At 33.7% G+C, this 11,407-nt stretch overlaps 2 protein-coding genes across 2 annotated transcripts; one reads left to right on the forward strand and one right to left on the reverse strand.

Annotated features, from left to right (window-relative positions):
* Positions 1-5,033: 5,033 nt before the first annotated feature.
* Positions 5,034-5,855, reverse strand: LOC130670381 (E3 SUMO-protein ligase PIAS1-like). Its single transcript, XM_057473783.1, has one exon. It carries the CDS (start codon positions 5,853-5,855, stop codon positions 5,034-5,036), a length of 822 nt encoding a protein of 273 aa, XP_057329766.1.
* A 4,459-nt stretch (positions 5,856-10,314) lies between these two features.
* On the forward strand, positions 10,315-11,136 carry LOC130670382 (E3 SUMO-protein ligase PIAS1-like). The gene has a single exon (XM_057473784.1). The coding sequence runs from the start codon at positions 10,315-10,317 to the stop codon at positions 11,134-11,136; it is 822 nt and encodes a 273-aa protein (XP_057329767.1).
* The last annotated feature ends 271 nt before the right edge of the window (positions 11,137-11,407 follow it).

Genomic DNA, 11,407 nt, shown 5'->3' on the forward strand with positions numbered 1-11,407 from the left:
AATGAAGCATGAAGTGAAATTTGGGTTTTAACAGTGTGTCGCCATACAATTTTAAATATAGTTTGTGGTGGTCTGTAATAAGTTGACTTAGTATTTCAATTGTAGGACTATCGATAGAGTCACTAAATAAAAAATTCGATATTTGCATCAGTTTTAAAAATAACTGCCATGGTTTACTTTTACGAGGAATAAGATGACCAATCATAAAACTAAGTAAATTAAGTAAAGTCAACATTTCAGCAGCACTACAAATGTAGAGACCATTATTTAAGTTGTTATCAGTGAATGGTGGAAAATTTTTATTAGGAACGTTTAGTCCGTAATTCAAATATTTTATACGGTTATTCAAGTACGATAATGATAATGATGATTTCTTTTCATTAATTAAGCTACGAATAATCATTGGAATTTCATATCGTAATACACCCTTTAAAAAGTCATGCATAACGTCTGCATATAAGTTTTTAGTTAAATGAAAATTTGGTAAGTTATGAAATAAGCACGATATCGTTTGATACCACATGTTGTTTTGTTTAAATCATCGTTATAATTTTCTACAGTCCGAAGAACTTCAGTATTCTCTTTAGTTTGTTCTTGCATTACATTTTTCGGTTCTCGACAAAATCGACAGTAATGAATAGAGTTGAAACTCTTATTAAAACCCAGCAAATAGTAAATTCCTAAATTGTCACCACAAACAATAGCTACGGTAAAATAAACTTGTACTGCACCATTCTCCGTCTGAATTTTAATACCTTCAGTCTCTAAGTATTTTAGCTCATCAATGAAGTTTCTGAATATTTCATTGAAATTAGAATTTCCAAATGAATCAACTCGATTAATAGTTCGATAAATTAAAGCTAAAAATATATTTTCTAGTTTAGATGCGAACTGTGGCCTCGTTTTGACTCAACTTCAACCTTGAATAACTTTCGAAGGAGTGAATTTAGCAAAAAATAATAGAACTTTTTTGTAGAGCATTAAATTTTCTTCAAGAATATGAATCTTGCGTAAAAAAAAATTTTAATATTTCTAGTAGTTACAAAAATCTAAAATAGAATCAAAGAATTAAAAAAACAAATCAATGTTTAAGGAACGGTTACGAGGAAACGGCTCGTTTTACGGCAATTTCCTAATAGATATTTTTTGTAGGGAATTCAATTTCTTTAAGACTATACATTGCTCAAATTTTTCAGATAGATGATTTACGAGTTTGAGGTAATATATGAAATTTCTGTCATAAAAATAGTCGTAACGATACACCTCTTCATATCAATATTAAGGACTCAAACTTGCACAATAATTTTTTTTGGTCATCAGGAATAATATTTTTACAGTATCGAAAAAAAAAAAAAATAATCGATTTTTTTGGCCCAGTCTATTGTGTATGCTTATTCTTTACAGCATACACACCTATCGAGAAAAAAATCATAATAAAAATGTATACCCCAATAATCATTTTCTTTATACTTCGAATAGAACTTGAAATTAATATTTTTATAATAAGGAACTTCGTTCCTATCTGGTGTCCCACGACACCACGCAATTTTTTTTAAAAAATTCCGACCAACTTAAAAAAATGTTTATTTCAATGTAACAAATAACTGGTTAAACTTTCAGAGCGATCTGATCATTTGTTCAAAAGATACACCATTTGTTTATAAAAATAAGCCGAAATTTCAATTATTTATAACTTTGGTGCTACTGATCGGACGGGGATTAAAAAAAAAGTAACATATTCTTCTTTAAGCTCTACAATTTATCTGTGGACCTCAAAAACCTAAAACCAATAGGTTCTGAGAAAAAAATTATTCAATTTACATTTTTTTCAAATACTTATTATTTATGAACAAATGGCGAGCGTCTTCTGATTCTTTCTAGGATTTCTTAATATCCTATTAGGTATCAAAAAAAAAACAATTGGAGCAAAATCAAAGGTGTTTCTATTTGATTTTGTAAAATTGACTACTTTCTGTGGGCTAAAAGGAAGTAAACATATTTTTTATTGATGAAAAAATCCCGATAACTGCTGGGCTCGAACCTGCGTCCTTTTGATTCAAAGTCCTCGATGCGATCCACTGGGCTAACATACACAAGTGATCTTGAAACTGTAAATATAATATTCATTATGATGTCAAAGAATAACTAATGAAAAAGTAAAAAATCTGTGTTACAATGATTGACGTGATTTTTATATAATATTCTTTTGTACTTTTTTTAATTTTTAGCCTGTAAATGAAATCTTTAAAGAGATGGGATAACTTTTTTTTAATAAGAATATCCTGACGAGGCCCTGATCAGGAACTCGTCAGGTCGACCCGATGGCAAATAACTTTTTTTTTTAATAGAGATATCCTGACGAGGTCCTGATCAGGAACTTGTCAGGTTTGCCCTAATGATGCAAACCTGATATTAACCCGATAAGGTCCTTATTGTACTTCAGGCAAATCAGGAAGAAATTCTAGTCGGGTTTACGTAATTTTATTATAAGACTTTTTTGTAGAGAATTAAATTTCCAATCAGAATAAGTTGGAAAAAAAATTTTAAACAATTTCTAACTTAAGTGGGATTTGGTGAGCTTAAGATATCGACCTAAATTTTTTTTTTTCCGAAAAATTTTTTTTTTTGTACAAAGAAAAATGGTTTTGGAATTGATAATGAAAATTCGAAAAAAAGCGGATTTTCGGCCCACCCTAATTGACATGATAGAGTTAGTTAATTTTATTAAAATTGGTATCATTAGATAGATCTTAAATTTGAATTTGTGCCTTTTGTAACCGTGCAGCAGCGATTTAAGACATGAGAGTGCGGGAGGGGTCAACACGAGGTTGTGACCCAAGACGATTAATCAGAAGACGACACTCAAGCTTAAGAAGTTGAACCGTTCAGTCGAAATTTTCTTTTGCAATTTTTTTCGAATGAAATAAATCCAAACCTCTCATTTGTAAAATCATATAATTATACAGTGAATTAGAGTTTGTGTTTAATAAAATAAAATCATAAGTGTTCGCGGTTTACGTGGAACACCTCAGACCAACTGCTGTTATCACCAAGCCAAGGATTTTGAACTTTACCAGGACCTAGCTGCCGGGAGATCTTAAGGACGAAGTCATGCAGAGGCGAGCAGTGCCCGCAGTAAGTCCTACAGCCTTTGTCTAATATATCTATATATTTTTACATTGTTACACACGCATTAATTGCACTCTCTCTTCAACGTAGTTAATTAGCCATCATTTATTCCCGCTCGTTATAAAACACGCGCGTTTCGAGTCGATGAGCTCCTTTGAATTATTTGTAAATATATATATAAAATTACTGTAGCTTAAGTGGAAAACTGTATATATTAAGGGGATTTGGTTAAATAAATTTGTTCAATGAACTTTATCGAACGCGTAAGTTAATTATCACCAGAGTCCCATAGTCGTAAGTCTATTTTTCAGCCACGTGTCCGGTCAGGACGAGCCGATCCACTCCTGAGACACATGAAGTTCCCGATTCTAGAACTAATGATAATCGACCTAAATCTAAGATTAAATTAATTAATAATTAAATAAAATAAATTCAGGAAATATTAATTAAGTGTGGTTCGTGGCTACTAGATACGGAGTAGCCAGGGCCCACCGTTATACTTTTCATAGTGTAAACTCTTTTTAATTCCCAAGTATTCAGATAAATAGATTTATCTATATCATTCGAATTACATTTAAGTTACGCGGGGAAAAAGGCGGATCGTATTTACTTTCTCTAAATAAATTAATACTTTAATTATTCTGTCACTAAATATGACTGTATAACACTGAATATATTTTTTTTTTTATTTTAGTGTTTCAATTGTATAACTTCTGTTTTTTACAATGTTTCTACGCTCTCTTTCCTTTCGTTACTCTCTTTCATTTTTGCGACTGTGGCCCGACTTGTGCTCGTGCTCTACTGCATCATTACGGTGATGCCCTACTAACTCCCTTGTGCAATGGAGGTGTAGTGGCGTAGGAAAACCACAGAGAAAACCTAGCCAGTACAGTATCGGTTTAAGTGAAGCTCCAGTGATCGATAAAATTCCCATTTTACCGATCACTAGATCTTCATCCCGCGCCTAACGTTCAAAGACCTCCGTTCGAACTCGACGCGTGGCTAAGCGGTCACCCATCCAAGTAGTAACCATGCTCGATGCTACTTAACCTTGGTGATCGCCCGAGCCACGCGCGTGCCGAACGGCTGCCTCAGCCGCTTTATATCACTGAATATATAAAGCTATATTATTTATACTGCGTTACTTATTCCAATATCACATAATAAATAAAAAAAATTACATGAGTTAAAATTAATTATAATTATATAAACATTACCAGCAAAAACAAAATTATTTAAAATTTATAAAAATATTTATTGTCAGTATAATTTTACATACAATTCATTAAAAAAATTGAAAATTAAAATATGTACATAATTTAAAAAACATTATTAAAAGAAGCGGTTTAAAACGATTAAAAAAAATTAATTTTACAAATATTCAGTTCATTTAAATAAATCAGTTATTGCCGTATTAATACAATCTCCATAAGCCGAAATCAAGTCTTCTTCGTGATCGCTTGATTCTCTTGCAAGAGCCAATAATTCCGAAAACAATTCATCCCTTTCGTTATTAGAGTTCACTGTTTCCGATATTCTTTTTTCTGATCTTTTATCACATTTTTTGTGATCCGATTTAACAAGAGCCGGAACGAAATTACCCCAGGTACCATCTTCAGAAAATAGAATTTTAACAACATTAGACTGTAATTTACTTGAAGATAAAATCCCACTAAAGTAATTATCAGTAATGAGATTTTCAAACCCCGCCGGCTTATTGCAGACTGGACATTTCCAGGTGACATGAGCTTCATTAGTCTGTAAATATGTCAAGGCGTCAATACACTCAATATGATTACAAAACAATGCCCGGCAGGGGTAACGTATTCTCTTGTTCCCAATGGGACAGACAAGAGACATTGTCACTGAGACAGCAGCAATATCGTTGATGTCTTGATCTTTACTCAATATCTTCTTGATAGCTTCTCTTGTATAATATGAATCCAAAAACCAGCCTTAGATTTCAATGCGTCAAATAATTCCGCGCTGGTCTTCTTACGGACGAGATTGATAACCGCAACATATTTATTCGTATCTGCTGGTATGTTTATTTTTACGACATTTTCCACTGGTGATATTTCAATTCGAGATGTAATATCGATTGGCTTGAACTTCTGTGATTGAAGTCTTGCAGAATTGCCCGTCAATGAATCACTTAATTGAATATCTCGTTTGTTGATCTTCAGTCCAATGCCCAAAGGAATAAAGTCATCTTGTTTTTTCGCTGATGAGTCCAGTTTACACAAACGAATTTGCACTTGTACGGAGAATTTTGCTTCCTTGGACTGGGACCGTGAGTTGGAAATATCATCAGCTTGTTTTGGAGACAACTTGAACCGAATAATATTCTGCTGTGGCTGTAAACTTGTAGGCTCGACTAATTCGGTCAACAAGTCGAATAACGGGGACTTGCTGAATTCAATATCCGGATCCAAAATAATGATCTTGGGTGAATTTTTTGATTTCGAAAGAGTCTTTTTGGGAAGTTGATACGGCCGAGATTGACTGCGATTGAGTTTTAACTTTGATATTTTGTAGAAAACATCCGATTGCTGGTACGGCAATGATATTGAAGTACTTACTGGTGTACATTTGAAATCAGTCAGCAGAATATTTTCAGTTACTTTTGGAATACACTTCAATTTTTTCTCGAATTTGCTGTGGTTACTTCCCAATAAATTTTGGAGTAATTCTTGGTCGTATCTCGATGGCGTGGAGTTTCCCATTTTGCACTACACTGGTCTGTAGAATTATATTTTTAGTCACTATAGTCCGGTTGAGTTTATTAATGTAGTGTAAATATTGTCCGAAAAATAGCTGACGGCAAAACTACTTGACGTTTAAAAGGGACACTGTTACTTGACTGAGGTCAAGCGAGTAACTAAAGTTTAAATAGCTGAGGGTGCAGTGAAGCCAGACCAGGGTATCTTTTCCCCTTTCCCAGACGAAATAGCATGGAGCATAATGCGGAGAGGGGGCAAATATCCGATGATCTGGCTGCACTGGGAAGCTGGGCCTCCCAAAGCGACCTAATTTCGACAAAACTTTATGGATTGGCCACTGGGGATTGGTTAGCAGCCGACCAATGAATGGTGTACCACTGGGCGGCAGCTGATGATGATCCGAGAAGCAGATTGTCTACAAAGACATCAACATGATGATAGTAAAGTTGGCAGACATTTGGAATTAACAAAAAATTTTTGACAGATTAATAATGAAAAAAAAAAAATTTCTAAAAAAATGAACATGTCGAAAATTTAAAACACTATACGTGCAATTTTTCAAAATTTTTTTTAATATTCATGTCTTTGTTAAAAAAAAATCTAACAATTGCTAAATGTCTGCTAACTTTATTGTCATATCAACATGCTGGGATAAATATAGAACCCCCGGTAGCTTTCGTCCGAAACTTGACGTAATTATGCAGCTTAAACTGGACAACTCGCAATTCGCAGTTGATGAAAATTTTATCGCTGCACAGAAAAAACAGTTAACTTGGTTCAAAAAAATATTGTCTTCCGAATTTTCTTTCTTGATTCAATAAAAGTAAAACACTTGATTCAAAAATTTTTTTTGGTTCAAGACAGTAAATTCTCTTGCTCCAAAAAAATTTATATTTAAAGTGAAATTGAAAATTTCTTGGTTTTAGAAAAAAAATTCTTGACTACAGAAAATAATTCATCTCTTGCCAAAAATTCAACGTTTTGAACGAAAAACAGTTTAACTTCAGCCAAAAAACTTTTTCTTGCCCCAAGAAAAAAAATTTGTTACTCCTAAAAATCAAAGTTTTGAACGAAAAAAAGCTAACATGTGCTGAAAACATTTCTTGACACAATGAAAAAATTTTCTTGCTCCAAAAAATAAACGTCTTGATTGAAAAAAAAAACCTTTGGGCCAAGAAAAAATCTCTTGGCCCAAGAAAAAAATTCTCTTGCTCCGAAAAATAAATTGCTTAAGTGAAAATAAAAGTTGCTCGGGTCAAGAAAAAAAAATTTCTTGCTCCACAAGTTTGCTTTTTCAATAAAGACTAAAATTTTTCTCAGTCAAAAAAGTATTCTCTTTTTGAAAGGTTGACGTGTGGATTTTTTTTATTTTTTTGTTTTTATTTGAAACGTAATTTTTTGTGTTTTTTTTCCGAGCAAAATTATTCAAGACTTGAATTTCAAGTCACTTTAATATTAAATATTAAAGTCATGATGTATTATAGGATATACTATAGTACAATTCAAAAGGATACTTTTAGTTTTGTCAAATGACAGAAGAGTACTCAAACAAAATCGTAATGAATTTTGGAATATAACACTTCTGAAATAAATGACTTACCAGGAACACTACATGTCGTAGGCGCGATCTCGTGGCGAGCACCGAACTACTCCCGCTGCTGCTGTCTAGCACCGGTGACTTTCCTCTTCTCCATATCGATCTTTTCTTCCAAGAAATTTTTTTTCTTGCCTTAAGTAACTTTTGTTTTCTTGGTCGGAGAATAGAAAAATGCTTGCGTCATAAAGAATAGCAATTGATCCGAGAAATTTTATTTTCTTTAACCAAAAAAATGCAATATTGCTACAAAAAAATAATGTATCTTGCTCCAAAATAAATATCTCTTACTTTAAGAAATATAAACTCTTGGAACAAGTGAAAATTTTTTGATTTAAGCGTAAAAATATGTTGACGTGAGAAATAAAATTTTGATTCAAGATAAAAATTTGAAGATAATTGTTTACTTGGGGGCAAGTAAATTTTTCTTTTCCCAATCGATCAAAAAAACTTTCTTGAATCAAGAATATTTTCCTTGATTCAAGTTAACTGTTTTTTCTGTGTGGAATTACTATTTTCCGTATCTCAATTAAATTTCTTATAGTCTTTACAATAAAAAAATTACATTTGCTGAGATATAATCAAACAGATAAATGTTTCGATACACGGAGAAAACTAAATAATATCGGAATTACTACTAAGTTACAATGCTGTGTGTTAACTAGAGTTAATTATTATTATTATTCTAAATAGTTAATATTATTATCCTGATAGTAAATATTACACTTTAAAAAATAGCCGGGGTATGCACGCATTAGCTCCCGAAATTTTTCTAATTTAACTCTTAAAGCGCCAATCGAAGTATATAATTTGAATAATTTTTAGCATATTAAAATAAATAATCCATGCAGTGAATATTCACCGATTAATTTTAAAAGAACACCGACACTATAAACTTTCATTAATACACGGAAAAAAATTAACTTTAAAAATTAGTGTTTGAAATTATAACCCGGAACCCGGGTATCAATATGGGGAATTTTAACATTCCAAATAATAAATTTTATTATACGTGATATTAACTATTTAGAATAATAATAATAATTAACTCTAGTTAACACACAGGATTGTAACTTAGTAGTAATCCTATATTATTTACTTTTCTCCGTGTATCGAAACATTTATCTGTTTGATTATATCCCAGTAAATGTAATTTTTTTATTGTAAAGACTATAAGAAATTTAATTGAGATACGGAAAATAGTAATTCCAGCGATAAAATTGTCATCAACTGCGAATTGCAAGTTGTCCAGTTTAAGCTGCATAATTACGTCAAGTTTCGGACGAAAGCAACCGGGGGATCTATATTTATCCCAGCATGTTGATATGACAATGAAGTTAGCAGACATTTAACAATTGTTAGATTTTTTTTTAACAAAGACATGAATATTAAAAAAAATTTTGAAAAATTGCACGTATAGTTTCTTAAATTTTCGACATGTGCATTTTTTTAGAAATTTTTAACTTCCCACTAAGAAAATCGACGATTTTCGAAAAATTGGAAAGTTATTGTTTTCACCCCGATTTGCAAAAATCGAAATTTCATCAGATGTCGACGTTTTGAGGTCCTAGGAAGCGATTCTGATATTTTCAGAATGATGTCCGAGTGTCTGTATGTGTGTGTGTGTGTGTGTGTGTGTGTGTGTGTGTGTGTGTGTGTGTGTGTGTGTGTGTGTGTGTGTTTGTGTGTGTGTGTGTGTGTGTGTGTGTGTGTGTGGTTGTGTGTGTGTGTGTGTGTGTGTGTGTGTGTGTGTGTGTGTGTGTGTGTGTGTGTGTGTGTGTGTGTGTGTGTGTGTGTATGTGTGTATGTATGTGTGTGACCGGCTTATAACTTTTTAACTAATGAACCAATTTGGATGGTTGAGGCGGCAATCGAAAGAGCTTGATGGCCATCAATTGATTGAGTAGACTCGAAAATATTGGCGAATTACGGAAAAAAAATTTTTTTTTTTTTTAGTTTTTTATTGATTTCTCAGAATCGACTCGAACGATCGACTTCAAAATCTAATCAGCTCTAGAACTCAATAAAACACGTCAATTGCCGCCTCAACCATCAAAATCGGTTCATTCGTTCGTGAGATATCGCGGGCAAAAGAAATGCCAAAAAAAGGCTTTTTGCTAATATCTTTGAAACGACTTAACCAAACGATTTCAAAATTTGATCAGCTCTAGGACTCAATAAAACACGTCGATTGCCGCCTCAACCATCGAAATTGGTCGATTCGTTCGTGAGATATCGTGGGAGTGAGAAATGCAAAAAATGGTTTTTTTCGAAAAGAATGGGATACAACAGTATTTTCGAGCTCAAGGAGCTCGAAAATAGCGGGAAGTTTTGGGGCTGGCCCGCAGGGTCAACCGATAGACAGATTTTTTTTTTTCATTATTAATCTGTCAAAAATTTTTTGTTAATTCCAAATGTCTGCCAACTTTACTATCATCATGTTGATGTCTTTGTAGACAATCTGCTTCTCGGATCATCATCAGCTGCCGCCCAGTGGTACACCATTCATTGGTCGGCTGCTAACCAATCCCCAGTGGCCAATCCATAAAGTTTTGTCGAAATTAGGTCGCTTTGGGAGGCCCAGCTTCCCAGTGCAGCCAGATCATCGGATATTTGCCCCCTCTCCGCATTATGCTCCATGCTATTTCGTCTGGGAAAGGGGAAAAGATACCCTGGTCTGGCTTCACTGCACCCTCAGCTATTTAAACTTTAGTTACTCGCTTGACCTCAGTCAAGTAACAGTGTCCCTTTTAAACGTCAAGTAGTTTTGCCGTCAGCTATTTTTCGGACAATATTTACACTACATTAATAAACTCAACCGGACTATAGTGACTAAAAATATAATTCTACAGACCAGTGTAGTGCAAAATGGGAAACTCCACGCCATCGAGATACGACCAAGAATTACTCCAAAATTTATTGGGAAGTAACCACAGCAAATTCGAGAAAAAATTGAAGTGTATTCCAAAAGTAACTGAAAATATTCTGCTGACTGATTTCAAATGTACACCAGTAAGTACTTCAATATCATTGCCGTACCAGCAATCGGATGTTTTCTACAAAATATCAAAGTTAAAACTCAATCGCAGTCAATCTCGGCCGTATCAACTTCCCAAAAAGACTCTTTCGAAATCAAAAAATTCACCCAAGATCATTATTTTGGATCCGGATATTGAATTCAGCAAGTCCCCGTTATTCGACTTGTTGACCGAATTAGTCGAGCCTACAAGTTTACAGCCACAGCAGAATATTATTCGGTTCAAGTTGTCTCCAAAACAAGCTGATGATATTTCCAACTCACGGTCCCAGTCCAAGGAAGCAAAATTCTCCGTACAAGTGCAAATTCGTTTGTGTAAACTGGACTCATCAGCGAAAAAACAAGATGACTTTATTCCTTTGGGCATTGGACTGAAGATCAACAAACGAGATATTCAATTAAGTGATTCATTGACGGGCAATTCTGCAAGACTTCAATCACAGAAGTTCAAGCCAATCGATATTACATCTCGAATTGAAATATCACCAGTGGAAAATGTCGTAAAAATAAACATACCAGCAGATACGAATAAATATGTTGCGGTTATCAATCTCGTCCGTAAGAAGACCAGCGCGGAATTATTTGACGCATTGAAATCTAAGGCTGGTTTTTGGATTCATATTATACAAGAGAAGCTATCAAGAAGATATTGAGTAAAGATCAAGACATCAACGATATTGCTGCTGTCTCAGTGACAATGTCTCTTGTCTGTCCCATTGGGAACAAGAGAATACGTTACCCCTGCCGGGCATTGTTTTGTAATCATATTGAGTGTATTGACGCCTTGACATATTTACAGACTAATGAAGCTCATGTCACCTGGAAATGTCCAGTCTGCAATAAGCCGGCGGGGTTTGAAAATCTCATTACTGATAATTACTTTAGTGGGATTTTATCTTCAAGTAAATTACAGTCTAATGTTGT

The sequence above is a fragment of the Microplitis mediator genome, chromosome 6 (genome assembly GCF_029852145.1).
Source record: "Microplitis mediator isolate UGA2020A chromosome 6, iyMicMedi2.1, whole genome shotgun sequence".
Classification (NCBI taxonomy): Eukaryota; Metazoa; Arthropoda; class Insecta; order Hymenoptera; family Braconidae; genus Microplitis; species Microplitis mediator.